Source organism: Oncorhynchus mykiss, chromosome 9 (genome assembly GCF_013265735.2).
Source record: "Oncorhynchus mykiss isolate Arlee chromosome 9, USDA_OmykA_1.1, whole genome shotgun sequence".
In the NCBI taxonomy this organism is placed as follows: domain Eukaryota; kingdom Metazoa; phylum Chordata; class Actinopteri; order Salmoniformes; family Salmonidae; genus Oncorhynchus; species Oncorhynchus mykiss.
Window position 1 is genome coordinate 51784312 of NC_048573.1, and position 18425 is coordinate 51802736.

Consider the following 18425-nt stretch of genomic DNA (forward strand, 5'->3'; position numbering starts at 1 on the left):
CAAAAATCACTATTTTGTGGTAATAGCAGGGCATGGCTAACACATAGTATTCTAATTATGAAGACAATGTGTAGTCCTTTGTGTGATGTATCATGCTATGTAATTCGAATTCTAAACAAACCACAGTTGCATTTTTTTAAAATCAGCCTTCATCAATTCAAGTACTCGAGCCTGAACTGTGTATGCCTAAATCATGACTACTCTACTCTTACAGTGCAGTGAGTTAAGATACTGGTTGTTGATTTATTTGGCGTAAACTACATCTTAACAGTAGCCTGTGTGAGTTCTGGGTCAATTAACCATTTCGTTCAAGAAATGGATAACTGTTGTGGACATTCATTTATGAACTACCGAGGTCATTAGATTAATTAATCTAAATGTTTTTCTGATACTCGAAAACACAAACAAGACGGAACATACAGTAGTATACGGTTATATAGAATGTGCTTTATATAACAGTAACCACGTTTCCATCCACAGTTTTTATGCAAGTAAAGTCATACCGTACAAAATTAAAAATCACAACAGCGGTTATGGAAACTGGAAGTTTCGGGAACAATTTTATAAATACCGCCAGATCATGTGTTCGTTCGACATGGTGGGATCTTTTTGTGTCGGTAAAAGGTCATATGTGAGAAATGGCGGTGGAAACGCCTTTATGCGCAAATATTGATATAACAACCCTCATATTTAAGTAAACCTGGTGTCACGTGATGATATTGTGTGTGGTCTTCCCACTACGAATCGGGAAACCATGCAGTTTATTAGGCTACAGATTAAATCAATAATGAACGGCACAGGGTGGTGAAAGTGCAGTTTTCCAATAAATAGATTGTCTTATTCTGGTGAAATGATTATGGATGCTTGTCTATCGTTTGACAAATACTCTCGCTCGTATCCATAATAATCTCGTCATGTAGACTAGCATACCTGGCGACACAGTCTACCCACACTGCGAACTGAGCGCACTAACCAAAATCAGAGTAGGCACATTTGCTATTTAACTCAACAGTTTGCAACAAAACGATCAGTTGAAAATGCGATGGAAACGTATTGAATTTTTAATCGGCACATGTAAATTTAAGCGAAAAAGTACATTTTGTGGGCACTACTTAAATCACGCACTGATTTGTTTCGGTAACAAGTCCGTTTGGTGGGAAAAAAATTGCATATTTTCTTTATACGGATTTTAAAATATTCACATGAGAATCTGTCGCAAATTGGATGGAAATCTAGCTAGTGTGTGGATGACAACCTCAGGCTGCTTGTTTCCAACAGTAGAACTGTATTCCTCAGCAATTTCAATCCTCTTCATGCTTTGTTTTCATGCCATGATACTTAATAGTATGCTGATACGGAGTATCATGAGATCCCTCCCTCAGATCTTATTTAACGTACAGCCAAATGTTCAATATCAATTCACACGAGGCTGCTTGGCCTTTGAGAAATGTTCGATTTTTTTGGGGGGGGTAAACCAGTAAGATTATTTTAAGTAAACAAGTTGAACACCAAGCAAAGGCCTGCATCTGTAACTGCATTTGTAACATTTTATTTCAGTCATACTTCGAAAATAGATCTCCAGCAACACAAACGTATGTATTATATCCTTGATAAAACCTGTGAACAATGAAGTTCCAATATTTTTTGCAGAAAGTACTAGCCTTTTACGGGACAACAACTTGATACACAGCCATATCGAGGCACTTCATATCATATTCAGATAGACTAACAACACTGACCAGACACTAACATAACATATATTTCAAAAGAACAATATAGCTAGCTGTACATTGTCCATTTCACTGACTACTTTTCCAGCTCTCCAGGTAATATTTTGAGAAGCTGTCAGCACCGGATGCATGTGTTAAATAACATTATTTATTGGAACATTGACTTGAAGGCATGCAAAATAGTCATAGAAGCAAGAGCACTTTTTAAATGTAAAGAAAGCAAACGGTTGAAGAAAATGTCCTATAGATTTTTGCCATTTGGTTTGCGTTACACACAAAGGTAGAGTAAATAGTATTTTGAGAACTTTATATTATTCTGTTATCTACAGTTATCAATAACATACTGTAGCTCAGATAGTTCAATGGATATCACAAATCTCTAAGCATCCTGAATTAATGGTTTTCTTTAAAGAAAGTCATTTAGAGATCGGCGTTGGCCATTGCATTTGGAAATCACAAGGTTCTCTTCAGGGATAGGCAGCGAAGTAAGCTATTAAGGTATAGGAGATAAGAATACTTAAATCACTCAGAAGTGAAGAGTCGACTGACAGCATCAGTGGCAAACTCATGAGGCAATAATTATCTCATTTGAAGTCTGTCAACAGCGTTTACCCAGTGTAATTGATAGAGATAAATGCATGGTATCAGATAAATTGTTTCAGGGCGGTGTTCAAATAGCTAAACTAATCCTTAAGAATGAATGTGTGGGGAAACAGAACAGGATGTGTACATATTCCATTCTTTACAGATGGAAATGGCATTCAATGTGTCATGTATTTACAACAGTAGAAAGTGAGACTTACAAACTTACTAGCCCACAATTTATGAAATCACATGTTCGAGTCAAATCCAAATTGGACATGGATGCTTCTCCTGAAATATGCAATATGCAAAGACTTTTATTATTTCTGTTACTCCCAAGTTGAGGGTGAGTCTTTTCAAACCATGGTAACCCTTGGTTGGACATCCTCTCCCTAAGAAGCTGCATTTTCTGGGTCTGAGTCACTGAACCAGAGATAAATAAATGGCAATCTAATACATTACCCAGTATCCACAGGCGCTTTCCCGAATGGCACCCTATTCCTTACATAGTGCACTACTTTTGAACAGACTCCAATGATCAAAAGTAGTGCACTAAGGAGGAAATAGAGTGCCATTTGGGACACAACCAGTTTTAGTACGGTACATAGAACACATCCCGTGGGAAAAGCAAGACCCTAGCTTTTAAACTCAATGTGTGGCAGTTGGTCTTAACAGAATGATGTTCTGCTAGATCTCATTAAATCAACATCTACATCTCAAACAATAGAGTACAAAAAAAAACGGTGCTTAAGACAGATCTGTCCATATTCTCTCACTTTTTTGTAATACGATTGAGAGTACAACTTCTTCATGACTTAAGGAAGTGCAATTGAGTTTTGTAAATACAATGTACGGTGGCAGTCGCATATCTTAAGTAAAAATACCTGTTTCCTTTCATTTACACTAACTATGAAGACAAGAGGCTTACATTGTTTTACTCATGGTGGCCAAAAGGAATAATAAGGCATTGTCTCCCCAATCTCGTTAATTTGGTACATTTTCAGCACTAGTGGTTACAAGTATAGGGCAATTTAAGGTATTCATTTAGTATGCGTTCTGTAGGCAAGTGTTAAAACTGAATCAAAAAGTTATAGGGAGACCGAGCCAATGAAGGTCTTTGATACCAGATTGTAAATGCAGAGCAATGTTAATGATGTGTTAGTGAATCATAAGGCACTTCTTTGATTCCATTCGATCATTCATTTTCAAAAGGCAGTCAAGTGTTGGTTGTGCACAGTAAATTAATTCACAATGAATGCATCATCTAATTTACATACAGATTATATTGTATTACACAGTCACTTTGATGTGTAGCTTAATTAGCTGCTAACTTCCATATCGATAATAACAACAGGTCAATGTAAAAACCTTTGAAATGTGACATGGTAAATTATGATAGAACACTTACTGTCCCGAAATGATATAACAAACATTGTAAAATGTACACTTGGCAGATCCGGTTAGTGTACCAAATTAAATAAAAGGGTGAGAATGTTTGTTATTTTTCCTGGAGTTGGGTTTCGTAAAGAACAGAGTAAATACTGTTTGACTGTAAATGTTGGGCACTTTGTAGACACCAAGGTAAAGGGTTTGAACTAAGGATTTAGAAATAACCCTGTTTTCCCTAGCCAAGGGTTAATCTTTATAATAGCTAAAATAACATTCATTATAAACCAGAACTAAAACTGCAAACAGTGTAAAAAGCAGATGATCAACCATAAATCATTTGTCTGAACAAATTAAAAATGTATGATGATTTATCATGATTTAAAATGGATGACACAAAAAGTCCCATTATCTTCTGTTGGCTTTGATTCCTTACAACAGCTCTCCTCATTTGCATATGCTGAAATAGCAACCAGTGCAGCACAACGGATACAGGAGGAAGGGCATAGATAGATTATGCAATTGAAATGGTCAATTGTGCTTTCGTTATACACATACCATTGAAATTTGGATCAACCAACACACCGTTCAAGTGCAAAAAGAGTAACAGTTCTAGCTGTTTGTCTCACTGTGGACAATTATTCTGAGGTTTTGCGATCTGTAATGTGTTTGTCTACCAAAGTACAGAATTCCTCATTCCCACATCTCACACTGTCGTCTCTCGGCTAGCCTTCAGATCCTTCAGATTAGGAGCAGACATTTGCCTGCGCATTCGAGGTGGTGCCTGAAAATTGCTTTGATGGTTGGCTTGGTCAGTTTGTGGATATTTCTGGTAACTAGTGAAGTTGGTGTTGGCGCCATAGGGCATGCTGTTATAGTGGCAGGGCTGTTGGTGGTGTGGTTGGGGTTGTTGGGCCTGTTGGTTTTGGTAGTGGTGCCGGGGTTGATAGAAGGCCTGCTGCTGCTTCCTGCCCTTATCAGAGTACTGCAAGGACTCCATGGAGCCGGAGGATCGGCGGTCCATGGAACCATAGTTTCGGCGGTCCATAGAACCAGAATTTCGGCGGTGGTTGAAGGAGTTGCTGCGGCTTCGTTCATGGGACTGCTGATGCTGGTGGTTTCTATGGCTTTGTCTCTGGCCCTGGCCTTGGCTTGGGCCCTGCTCCAAGTCTTTACATCTGCGTGGCTGCGGGGAGGGGCTCGGCTGTTGGGGGTAGGTGGCTTGAATAACAGGAGTCGCCATTCTCTCTCCGGGCTCTCCCCCCTCCTCAGCCTGCACCTGACCCCCCCCCTCCTCCTCTTCAAAGGCCTCTTTTGGCACCTTCAGCTCAATGACCCGCTCGTCGGTGATGATGATGTGGGTGCCGGGACTCCAGGAGTTGCGGTGCGTGGGATTGCTTCGGAACGGGAAGCGGAGCTTGCGGTCCTCCGGCGGGATGAAGCGGTGGGGGCCGCTCTGCCGGCGAAGCTGCTTGGTGATCTCCTGCTGCTGGAGACTCTTCAGGCGCACCTGCTCCTGCCGCATCCAGCGCATATGGCCCCGGCGGAGGGTGGAGTCGTCACCCGCAGTTTGCAGTTCGCCCTCCTCCCCTTCGGCCTGCACCAGGGGTCGGCCCTCCCGAGGACTAGGGGTTCTGGGGGCGCTAGCAGGGGGGCTGGTGGTAGGCGGGCTGGAAGTCTGACACTCTGGGGTGATGAGTGGCAGGACTTTCTCCATCTTGACCATCTTGTTCCTGAGGGCACGGATTTCCACATCCTTCATGTTGTTCTGCTTCTTCACCTCATGCAGAATATCCTCCAGCTTGTCAATGTGCACCTTGAGGTCATCCATGGGGTCAGCCACCACACCTGCTCCCCCTCCGCCTCTTCCCCCATTACCGTTGGTGAGAACATCCTCGATGCGTTCGTCGCCTACCCCGACCGTGTCCCACACGTCCCTGGCCACAGCCCGCCACGAGTCCCGCTCGTTGGGGTCCTTCTTGCCGTAGGCGGCGCACAGCTCCTTCATCTTGACGATGGCCAGGGCCTCTATCTCCTGGCGTGTGTGGCGGAAGTCGTTGAGGGCCACCTCGTAGCAGATCTCCTTCACTGCCTGGATCTTCAGGTCCGAGATGGTGACCCACTTGGCATCCTTGGTGATGCGTCGGTGCTGGGGAACCTGGTACATTTTCACAGGCTCCCGACGCTTCCCACTGCTGGGCAAGCCACACTTTCTGACTATGGACTGCAGCTTGCTAGGAGGCAGCTTTTCCCTCAGGGAGGTGATCAGTCTCCAGCTTTCCTCACAAGACCTCTTATCTGAGTCATCGCCACTATCAGAGTCGCCATCCTTGAAAAAACAAAACAGGAAACAAACCAAAGAGGTTCCCAACAAAATGAAGAAATTAAAATGGGAAATCAAAAAGAGGAAGGATGGCTTTTAAAAAAAGGAAAGGATACAAGTATGAATATGCAACATGGGAACTTTATTGCCACGGGGTGTTTTTGGGTAGGATTTCAATTTATATAATTACTCATTTTCTACATCTGCATTCGTTTTTCTAACCATTTTCAGTGTAAAACAATATACTTTTTGGTCAGATTAAAAACACCCTCAAACTTTCGCATACATCATAGTTATACAAGATGTATGACAAATTGAGAAGGACATGCGCTTTCCATGCCCAGAAAAATAAGTCTAGGAAGAAATCATTCATCAAATTCAGGGACAAACCAGCTTAAACAAAAACCTAATACTGACAGTGGCTTCCATTGACTTTCTTTTTATAGATCTAAGACCTTGGTTTGCGCATTGGTTCTGGCCTCAGGCTAATAAGTGAATTCAGAAGAATCCTATAAAATTGTGCTCTTTAGTGTAAAATTATATGGATTTATATAGAATGCTTTGCTTATTTATTGGATGTAACTTTCCTATGCATGTTCTAGTGCTGGAACAACACTCTTTTGCAGATGTTACCATCAGGAGTAACCACTGCGGAGAGCTCTCATATTTTGAAATGGGGAAATATTTTAGACATTATCTACAAAATTGTACTTAGAAAATGTACGATCAGGTAGGCCAATATCATTCCCAATGTTGCATATTGATATTAAAAGTAAACGTAAAGCATGACTATCATGATTAGATACAGAATATGAACAGAAAAAGAGGGACAGGTGTTGATCTGATTTGTTGTGTACTATTTCCTCTTCATAATTGACGATATGGGCACTTGAAAGCGGGATCCCAAACATGCTACAAAGGCATGCAAAAAAAGGCAGACACATTTTGGTAGCCTTTCCCCATTCGAGGTCCACGTGAAAGAAGATTTAGAGTTGGTTTTAGAGTTGCTCTAGTGTTAGCAGTGGTTGAGAGGACAAAAGTAGTCTTGCAGTTTTATTGGAAAGCCAGTAGAGAGGACAGACAGAAGTGAGGTTAAGTGTTAATGCATCCACTTCACGGAAGACGTTAGTTGGAAGAAAATGCAGTTTCTCATTTTGGTAGACAAAGTACATTACAGATCCCAACCAGAGAGAACAGGAAGTTGATGACTGTAAATGCGACTAGAGACATTGGTTGGAAATAGGTGTACAAATACGTGTATGCAGTAGGAGTCTGAATATCATACGTTTGTAGTTATGCTCATCAAACCACCAGAGAATTAAAGTATTTTTAGTGATTCGTTGATTAAAACCCGAGCACTGATAATTCAGTTGAGTTATGTCCTCAGTGTACTTTACAAAAGGCACAGGTGAGGCTAGCATAAGGAATGACAAAAGAAGTCAATGAGAAACCACATTGTCGCTAGCCTTCAAAAAGTACTACAGCAGGACTCTTGGTTATCACAATGCATTGTACATATCAGCAACTGCATTGAAGAGCATAGAAACTCAACACAAAACAGCAAAAAACTAGAATAGAAGTCTAAACCAAGACATTCCACAGTAGCCACATCGTTGACCAGTTTAACTGTATATCTCTGTAACTTAGCCTGGGAAAGGAAGTGAAGAAAACATGCTACAAAACATGAACCATGCAAAAGCAGTAAAGCGTTACCAAAGCTAGATCACTGGCAATTGTACTGTAATTTTGTTGAGCCAATGAGTTGGTACTTGATTAATTCAATTAATTTGAATTGAGGTCATAATAAAAAATAATACAAAGCCAACAATTAATTTACAAAAATTCTGTTTTGCAAGGTTCAGTTCAAACCTAGAAGACACAAGAGTGAAAATAAGGATTTGGAACAGGGAAAAATGCTTTGCAATATAATTCTCTCTGAATCAAATTGTTTCAGCAAGTTGGTCGAAATCAGAAGTCAAGGGGCAAAGGCTTTGCTCTTCCCTATCTCAGACCAGATAGTGGATTCACACTCCCATGCAAGAGGAACAGACATGCTAAGTAAAAGTAAGTGCTTCTCTCCTTCACTCACACACACGCACATACAATAGAAGTGTCTCAAAAGGTGTCAGCAGTGAGAAATTAGTGCTAGTCAGACTTCAACAGAGCAAGCGGGGAAAATAATGTCTAATGACAAAACTAGCTATCAAAATGAACTATCCACAAGGTTATTATAGGAAAACCATGCTATAACTTTGTATCCTGTAGCATATTTCATTTAATCTCAACACAAAAACAAAACTATCAGGTATTTTGTGGCCCCCCCACAAAAAAAACTGAATTAATCTACAGGTTATAGAGAAGTTAATTTGCTAAAAGTTTCACGGCTTACCAGTCTCTGCTGTTCCAGAAGTTGGTCCGCCTCCTCTTTCTCTTTTTTGTACAAGATCTCCATCTCAGTCAATCTAGAATGAATGAAACACACAAATTAAATCCTATTGTATACACAATTATTCAAAAACATGCTTCGCCATTGAACAAAGTATAGGCCTCAAACTCTGTGAGTGGAAGCTATCCACCTCTCAAAGTCCCCCCTTCTAAAGACACAATCCTGTCTCTGCGTTTCAGCTCAACGGCAGTTCTGCCACGTGGTTTGGTACAAATACAAGGGATGGGGCTAGTTAGGGAAACGTAATCAATCAAAGTCATAGACTAAGCTAAGTATGCCAGGACTGACAGTCCATGAGATCAACATGACTGTATTCGGTCCTGTACATACCTTTTCTCCATCTCTTGCTTCATGTCAATGCCCTGCTTCTCCAGCAGCTCTCTCTGGGCAAAGGTCCAGTCCACTGGCTCTACTGGGGTCTCTGCTGTTGGGGTCTCCTTCTCCTTCTCCTCCTTCTCGGCCCTCGCCTGCTCCGGATGGTTGAACCGAAACACATGGTTCTTTCCCATGATGATACGGTTTCCTGTGACAAGAGGGACAAAACAGGCATTGAGCTCAAAAGCCAAGTAGGAAGAGATTCAGGAATTCCTGTCATTGAATAGCAATTCACGTCAACACCTTCTCCAGTCTATTTCTATCAGTGGAGAAGATGTCAATGTGAAGATCCTTCACTTTACATGCAAATGAAGAGAGAACATTCCTGAAAACGCTTCATGAAATACAACTGCATATGCAGCTGTGGGGAATACACACCTGAGCGAAGCTGCACTGACGCTCCAACTCGCTTGCCGTTGACATAGGTCTCCGATCCCTCACAAGGCACCATCAGGACAACCACTGGAGCCAAAAAAACATCAATACAGCGAACAGTATTAATCCCTATACCAACAAATCTGAATAATGTTTCTAATATGAATGTCTGACTCTGCCCAAATTCTACACAAACACAACACAAGACAAATGAGGTACAGTATATTGACAGTTGGTTGGGCCTGGTGAGGAAATGGCGGCCTCTTCTTTACAAGGTGCTTCAGTGATCCAGGGTGTTTATTTATTTTAGCAGACAACCATTTGTAAACATACAGAAGTATCATTTGCCAGAAGAATTTACTGAAACTGAGGTGTAATGTCCATCTTCTGGCCACAAACATTTTCTAAACCTCCTCATGCAGCCACACTTGAGCCCATGCAGACACTTGGCAGCACGACGCTTCACTGATTCACAGTGACAAAGCCCCACGTGGTTTCTCTCACCGTCTCCATTGGCGTTCCGCTCGCTGCGGAAGATGCAGTGCTCCTCTTTGATGTGGGCTCCGCTCAGAACGATGTCCTGCCGTCTCTCAGTGTCCGCCTGGCCCACCCTGTCAGCACAAGTGAGGGAGGACATTTTGTGACTGAGTGTCAGAGCAAGCGACCATTTTAACTAGCAGGTGACAACCAAAAGCTATGGCTTAAAATGTTTGCTTATAACAGGGTTTTACCTCCTCTGAGGTGCTTCATGTCATTTCATCTAGGCTGTTACTCATCTAGGCCTGTTACTCATTATTGTCACCTCAGGTACTGAGGTAACTTAATACTTTATAGGAAGACTACTGTGTGGGAAAGGAAAGCCAGAGGTAAGCGATTTGATTCGAGACAAATCAAATACGCTGGCGACCAAAGGCAGATGACATGCCACCTTTCAGGCCAAACATAGGGGGGGGGGAACTGGAAAAGTTAGATGTGAGAGAACTATGTTTTGCAGTAGCTTCTACACAGCATTCCACTGTGAAGCTTCAGTGCTCCTCTGGCTCCGGGGTGAAGTTTATCCTAGGATCAGCTTCCCCTCCCAAACACCTTAACCATTGATGGAAAAAATGCAAAAGTGACCCAAGATCAGTGTCTATGGGGCAACTTCTCCCTACTGTGTTCCGCTGAGTTACCTTGTGATTCCGTCTTTGATGTAATACAGCAGACATTCTGACATCAGTGGGTCCTCGTTCAGGTTGACCAGGTGAGGGGTCTAGTGAGACGGAGAGTTGAGTGGAGTTCAAGAGTAAGACACCGTTCCCATACAGTACTTGCACCAGTAATACGTGTGAATCAGAAAAATTCAGGAAATCACATTTCATAGGTATATTAAGATCACATCTGCATGATTGATACAAATTAATTCATTAATACCCCTTTATGAAAGTGGAATGAAAAAGGCAATGTCAATAACATACTCATGAGTTCTAAAGTCTAGTTCCACGATATACACCAGACCTGGGCTCAAACGTTTTTTTCTTCTCTTCTTTCAAATCATTTTGATGCGTTTGATTGTGCCTGCCTGAAGTGCTGGATGTGAGGAATTTTCACTTTTAGGCCTAGTACATTGTGCCAGGCAAGCTCAATCAAGCGTAGTTATTGAGCTTGTTTTTGAAAGAAAATGACAACTATTTGAACCTTTGTCTGGTAGACACCACTAGAAACACATCAATGCTACAGTAAGCATCACTGAGCCACCAACCTTCTTGGGGGAAAATACCCCATTAGCAAGCAAGTCAGCATACAAGGCCTCACAAGGCCTCTCTACGAAAAGCTAACCAATGGAGAGGCAGCAGGTGAAAATGAGAGAAAGTGGACGGAGGAAAGAAATTAGTGAAATGAGGGAAAACAAAACTAGCAGTGAAGGAGGGTTTAAAGTCCTAGGAGAAGGGGGAGCTTCAAAGTCATAAGAGGAGATTTTCTGATATCAAATAAATTTGCTTCAATGGGCAGTCGCGTTCGTTACAGCCGATGTGGCGGAGATGACTAATCTAATCTCCCTCTCAATCGTGACTCCACTGACGAGAGCACTTGTTGTTCTTTTCATTCCTGACTTGTGAAAGCTGCCTGCCTGTGCGGGGGAGATAGGTGGTAGGAGGGAGAAAGGGAGGGGGGAGTGCAGAGGTGTACAGTCAGATTCTTCAACCACTACTCAATAAGCCCCGTCTGTCTCTATAGCGTCAATCGGTTTGCGGAGCTGACGGATTGAGTGAGGCCTGGACGACTGACAATTTAGTCCTCTTCACAGAGATGACGTGGATAGGGCTGTGATTTCAACATGTCTGTCAGGCACAGAAGGCTTCCCCATGCAAAGAGCTAACAGACTGAATGGACCTTCTGTTAAGGCTGTGGCTGTATGAGCATCTATCATGGGTGGATTCTTTCAGTGAAATGGAACGAACAGAGTCGACTATTCCCTATTCTACATGACTCATGACAGACAATCATAACTGTTCTATACAATACATTTCTACCTGAATGTTCTACAACCTCGTAAACAGACCACTGATACAGTATGACAGCTGTTAGTAAACTCTACTAGCAATACTATGGCCACATTCTAGAAAGCGGTTTTCAAGGTTATTATACAAATACATCACCGTGGTGTAGATCAATAAATAATACTTCTCTTCAAATCAAATAATGCTCAAATACAATAGCAGTACATGTGTGATCTTGCTGAGGAGGATACAAGGCCACAGCCATTTTGATTCATTACTAAGCTCTAGAAATGCTAAACCTGGGTCACTCTCTACGGGGTGTGTCAGGGGCTATCGTTTGGATTATCTAGCGGGGGAGCGGTAGAAATCAATATGTAGATTTGATTTCACAAACCTGTTTAGTTGAAAAACAATCAAAGTCCTCGTCAAACAAGGACTTGGGCCTTTCAGGGCCCATCTAAACATTACCATATGGAGGAAGCAGATAAGAAGGGAATGGGGGAAAAAAAAGAATGAAAATAAAGGAATGTATGGAAGAGCAAGTGAGAGCTGAGGGATGGCTCTGGAAAGAAATGACACGCAAATGGAAAGCAGCAACAATGGGAAAACGGTAGTGTAGTACTAGAGACAGTGGCCGAACACCCATACTTGCATTCTAAATATTAGGCATTTTATGTATGCGGACAATTTAAAGTTTTATAGTATGTTAAACTTCGAAACTCAGGTATGCTTTAAATGCCAGGATGCTATACTCATTTCGGCCTTTCACCTAGTAGAATTGGCTGCATACTGTTGAGGAAGAGGACAGTCTCTCTACACGCACATGTGTTTGACAACAGCTGATAATGAGACAAGGGGATGCGCTGTACCCAAATTAACAAATAGCGGGAATCAACGCAATTGCACTTGAAATGATGCATTCTCAGGATGGGTGAGCCTAGTATGTTGATATTTGTTGCTTACTGCATTCATTTTTACTAAACAGTACGGAGTACGATTATTACACAGTAAGTAGTTTTAGTAAGTAGTAGGCAAGACAGATTTTGGACACGCCAGTATCGCTGTGTGTTAAATAGATGGTAATCTCTATCCTGAAATGTCTAACAGGTCTGCTGCTGGGTTGGGGTCAATTCCATTAAAATTCCAGTAAATTCAGAAAGTAAACTAAATTCAACATTTTTGTAATTGAAAAGAATTGGAATTTCAGTACACTTCCTGAAATAACTGGAATTGACACCGACTGCTACACTAGACGTAACTTTTGCAGAGCGCGAGACGCCCCCATTGATTTCAATGAAACATGGGCGTAAGCGGCGCTCTGGTTCTATTTTTAAGAATTTGACTCGCGGCTCAAACCAAGAACACTAGATGGAGTGGCTTGCGCTCTGCTCACGCTGGTGTAGCAAGTAAAAAACATACTGCTTTTGTAATGCCCCGGTATGGCACATATCCTTTTACCTTTTTAGGAGAGAAGACCCCGAGAGTGCCGCCATCCTCACGGATAGCCACGCCCATCTCTGCCAGCAGGGCTTCCCTAGAGGAGAGGAGAGAGTGGAGGGTGATGTTATAAACACATCTTCCCTAGAGGAGAGAGTGATGTTAGAAACACATCTTCCCTAGAGGAGAGAGTGATGTTAGAAACACATCTTCCCTAGAGGAGAGGAGAGAGTGATGTTAGAAACACATCTTCCCTAGAGGAGAGGAGAGAGTGATGTTAGAAACACATCTTCCCTAGAGGAGAGAGTGATGTTAGAAACACATCTTCCCTAGAGGAGAGGAGAGAGTGATGTTAGAAACACATCTTCCCTAGAGGAGAGGAGAGAGTGATGTTAGAAACACATCTTCCCTAGAGGAGAGAGTGATGTTAGAAACACATCTTCCCTAGAGGAGAGAGTGATGTTATAAACACATCTTCCCTAGAGGAGAGGAGAGAGTGATGTTAGAAACACATCTTCCCTAGAGGAGAGAGTGATGTTAGAAACACATCTTCCCTAGAGGAGAGGAGAGAGTGATGTTAGAAACACATCTTCCCTAGAGGAGAGAGTGATGTTAGAAACACATCTTCCCTAGAGGAGAGGGGAGAGTGATGTTAGAAACACATCTTCCCTAGAGGAGAGGGGAGAGTGATGTTAGAAACACATCTTCCCTAGAGGAGAGAGTGATGTTAGAAACACATCTTCCCTAGAGGAGAGAGTGATGTTAGAAACACATCTTCCCTAGAGGAGAGGAGAGGAGAGAGTGATGTTAGAAACACATCTTCCCTAGAGGAGAGGAGAGAGTGATGTTAGAAACACATCTTCCCTAGAGGAGAGGAGAGAGTGATGTTAGAAACACATCTTCCCTAGAGGAGAGGAGAGAGTGATGTTAGAAACACATCTTCCCTAGAGGAGAGGAGAGAGTGATGTTAGAAACACATCTTCCCTAGAGGAGAGGAGAGAGTGATGTTAGAAACATCTTCCCTAGAGGAGAGGAGAGAGTGATGTTAGAAACATCTTCCCTAGAGGAGAGGAGAGAGTGATGTTAGAAACACATCTTCCCTAGAGGAGAGGAGAGAGTGATGTTAGAAACACATCTTCCCTAGAGGAGAGGAGAGAGTGATGTTAGAAACACATCTTCCCTAGAGGAGAGGAGAGAGTGATGTTAGAAACACATCTTCCCTAGGGGAGAGGAGAGAGTGATGTTAGAAACACATCTTCCCTAGGGGAGAGGAGAGAGTGATGTTAGAAACACATCTTCCCTAGAGGAGAGGAGAGAGTGATGTTAGAAACACATCTTCCCTAGAGGAGAGGGTGATGTTAGAAACATGTCCACGTGTCCCTTATTACATTGGTGGTGGGGCTGGTTACATTCTTTACAGTAGAATCTGAACTGAAAACGTTATCACCACCATGCAATAAATTGTCGCTAGAAATTTAAATTGGTGTTACTTTAAAGAGATAGAATGCGGCACTTGCAGGAAGATGCATACTGATCACACAATACATAGAGACATATAGGAATGTGTATTGGGTATGTCCTCAGTATAGGTCATTAAGTGTTTGGGTGCTAGTGTACATCTTTACAAGGATACGCTTTGTGACAGCATTCTATCAACTAAAGTTGTCACGCAATGAAATACAAACCAAACAATTGTCTCCTCCTGACATACATCAGTGGATGAGCAAATTTGTATATATTCTGTCTTCCTTCCTGTCCCTTAAACATGCTTCTATTTTCAGAGGAAAGAAAGGAAGAAAGAAGCACACTGAAAGGAGAGTGTGACAGATGGATAAGGTGAGAGGGAGACAGACGGAAAAGGCACATTTCAGAAGAAGGGTGGAGAATCGGGATACAGCCTTTCACTGAAAGTGTCCCATTTGAAAGGGCAGACGAACAAAAAGGCATCATGGGGCTTTGACCCTCCACTGACCTCTCCATTCGTATTGCCTCGGTCTTCCGAAGCTTCTCCTCCCAGGTCTCATTGAGCTCAGCAATGATTTTCTCAGATTCCTGAGGACAGATTGGGGAGTGGCAAGAAAAATAATACATGAAGCATACTGTTATTATTCAGTTCATCTAATATGATAAAATCACCTCCTTATTAGGTTCTATATCCTGAAGACCTTTACTCACAAAATCTTATGGTGAGAATATCAAGACTTAACTGGGGGTCAAGTCAAAACACCCAAAACCTGGGAATGTCATGTGCTCCCTAGTCCTGCCATTGTGTTATTCTCTCCTTGTTCATCCCTACTAGCACCACTGGCTTGCTCACGACCATCTGGCTCTAAAAGCAGGAAGTATGGCCATTAGCCAATAAATTCAACTCCATCCTTTGTCAAGGGTTAACACCCCTACCATCTGTTGTTCTGGATACAGACACGGTCCCTTGGCTCAAAATAAAAAGTCCATGCCTGCGTCCCAAAAGGCACCCTATTCCCTGAGAGTGCACTATTTTTTCTCTCTGACTCTGACTTCTCTCTGGCTCTGATGAAAGGTTGTGCACTAAAAGGAATAGGGTGCCATTTGGGACGCATATACGGCTCATGGATGGGCCACTGGAAGGAGATTCAGCAGATTATGAACATCTTTTACAAAATGTTTTGTTTGAGGGAGGCACGTGAAATCAGCTAAATATATTCAGTTACACAATGCTTATGATGGATGAATCTCCTAAAGACACATGGCAACACTAAGTTCTATTATCAGTTGAATGTCAGACTAGGAGCAGACATATGATCCTGTTGACCAATTTATTTCACTGTGCTAATATGAGCATGCAGTGTGCACTCGGGATAATTTCTGACGCTTTTTACGCTTAATGGCCACGAATACCAGATCTATTTTGGTCCTATTTCCTCCCCATCTGCGTCGGAGCCCGACGTCATTGGATGACAGACTGGCACCCCGGTAGCCATGGAAACTGCAGCTCGTAATGGCTGTATGTTGCCATCCTATGTGCTCCCTCATCAGCAGCGAACGAGGGTGAGAGAGGGAAAGCCAAGGGAAGATATAAAAGAACAGCTGAAAACTGATAGCTTGAGAGGAAGATATTAGTAAGAGGGCCGCTTTTCCAAAAGGGTCTTGACATCAAATGGACAGATCCATTGTTTAACAAAAATTGCTGCACTTTTCCAAGCTGAGTTTTCACACTAATGTTATATCCCTCCATGCATGTTTCTTACATCTTCAGAGGACTTCCATTTGAGGAAACAGACGAAGAACATGGGGAAATTCTGGACTTCCTATCTTTTCATTTAAAAGCAGGAAAAGTTAGGGACTATATTGGTTTAGTTCCACTGTTTATTGCCTTACATAGTTTATGGGTCTCATCCATTTCAATGCCATTTAATTATGGAATTTAAATGTAAAAAATATAAAAATGCAACATGTAAAGTGTTGGTTCCATGTTTCATGAGTTGAAATAAAAGATCCCATAAATTTTACAAAACGCACAAAAAGCATATTTCAAATTTTGTGCACAAATTTGTTTACAACACCTCTTTACGAGATAATCCATCCACCTGACAGGTGTGGCATATCAATAAGCTGAATAAACAGCATGATCATTACACAGGTGGACCTTGTGCTGGGGACAACATAAGGCCACTCTAAAATGTGAAGTTGTCACACAACAATGCCACAAATGTCTCAAGTTTTAAGGGAGCGAGCAATTGGCATGTTGACTGCAGGAATATCCACCAGAGTTGTTGCCAGAGAATTGATTTCTCTACCATAAGCCGCCTCCAACATAGTTTTAGAGAATTTGGCAGTACGTTCAACCGGCCTCACAACCGCAGACCAGAGCCATTGAAGAGCTGGGACAACAATCCACAGGCCACAATCAACAGCCTGATCAACTCTATGCGAAGGAGATGTCTGCATGCGGAAAATGGTGTTAACACCAGATACTGACTGGTTTTCTGATCCACGCTTCTAACTTTTTTCTTAAAAAGGTATCTATGACCAACAGATGCACATTTGTATTCCCAGTCATGTGAAATACATAGATTAGGACCTAATTAATCTATTTAAATTGACTAATTTCATAACATGAACTCTAACTCAGTAAAATAGTCCATCGGTATATAGCCCACCCAATTTACCTACCCCAGCCCCATACTGTTTTTATTTTATTTTCTGCTCTTTTGCACACCAGTATCTCTACCTGCACATGTGCATCTGATCATTTATCACTCCAATGTTAATCTGCTAAATTGAAATTATTCACTCCTATGGCCTATTTATTGCCTACCGCCTTTTGCACACAATGTATATAGATAATTTGTTTCTCTCTACTATGTTATTGACTTGTTTATTGTTTATTGTTTACTCCATGTGTAACTCTGTGTTGTTGTCTGTTCACACTGCTATGCTTTATCTTGACCAGGTCGCAGTTGTAAATGAGAACTTGTTCTCAACTAGCCTACCTGGTTAAATAAAGGTGTTCTCAACTAGCCTACCTGGTTAAATGAAGGTGAAATAAAAAATAAATAAAAATATTTTCAATTGTTGCATATTGTGTTTATATTTTTGTTCAGCGTAGCTAGTACTGGGGTTGGGGGGGGGGGGGGATACTGTACCTTGAGTCTCTCGATGGCCTCTTCCCCTCCCGGGGTGGACATGATGCGCTCCTGGATACTGGTGACCGACTGTGGGCCAACTAGGCTGCAGAGCGAGCCAGAGGACGGCGAGGCTGTCAGGGAGCCGATAGGGGCTGTGGAGAAATGGCCAGGGCGTTGGTTCTCTGAGGCTAGCAAATATCTATGCTTATTGTTGTGTATGTCTTTCAGGTCTGAGTCAACAAGAGGAGAGAGGCAGGGTCCCAGGAAAGGGAGGAGGGTCACAAAAATGACAGGAAAAGGAGAATATGGGGAAGAGAGAGAGAGGGAGACAGAAGGACAAAGGAGGAAAGACCAGTGTAAGACACACATTGCACATCAAAAGATAAAAGACAGACAACCAGCACAATGGTCAGTTACACAGAGCAGCAGTTTTCTCCCCAGGTGGTTAAAAAGTTAAAGGACGTTGTTTTTGTTGAAATCGGTAAACCATTCAACGTCTCGCAAAATGACAAATCGAATTGTTCATTATTTTTGATGGCCACAACAATTTTTTTGTCAGGGAATTTGCAGGATTTATAATCTTAAAAATACACACATTACTGTGGCCAATGAACAGATCCCTCCATCTATCATTACAATTGGGAATTCAATTTGAATGGCAATACGCTTTTCAAATGCACCTAC

General features: G+C 42.0%; 1 protein-coding gene across 13 annotated transcripts in view; it reads right to left on the reverse strand.

Annotated features, from left to right (window-relative positions):
• kif1b (kinesin family member 1B) overlaps nucleotides 1-18425 on the reverse strand; it is a 105557-nt gene that overhangs the window by 35456 nt on the left and 51676 nt on the right. For 7 of the 13 annotated variants that reach the window (XM_036988266.1, XM_036988269.1, XM_036988268.1 and 4 more), the window contains 8 exons: nucleotides 17760-17971; nucleotides 15107-15186; nucleotides 13156-13231; nucleotides 10390-10469; nucleotides 9722-9828; nucleotides 9221-9304; nucleotides 8798-8990; nucleotides 8411-8483 (listed from right to left, as the gene is read on the reverse strand). In XM_036988266.1, the coding sequence (XP_036844161.1) occupies nucleotides 8411-8483; nucleotides 8798-8990; nucleotides 9221-9304; nucleotides 9722-9828; nucleotides 10390-10469; nucleotides 13156-13231; nucleotides 15107-15186; nucleotides 17760-17971 (905 nt within the window). Of the gene's footprint in view, nucleotides 1-1533; nucleotides 6028-8410; nucleotides 8484-8797; nucleotides 8991-9220; nucleotides 9305-9721; nucleotides 9829-10389; nucleotides 10470-13155; nucleotides 13232-15106; nucleotides 15187-17759; nucleotides 17972-18425 lie in introns of those variants that run through there. The other 6 variants (XM_036988277.1, XM_036988273.1, XM_036988271.1 and 3 more) reach the window with 2 other exon arrangements.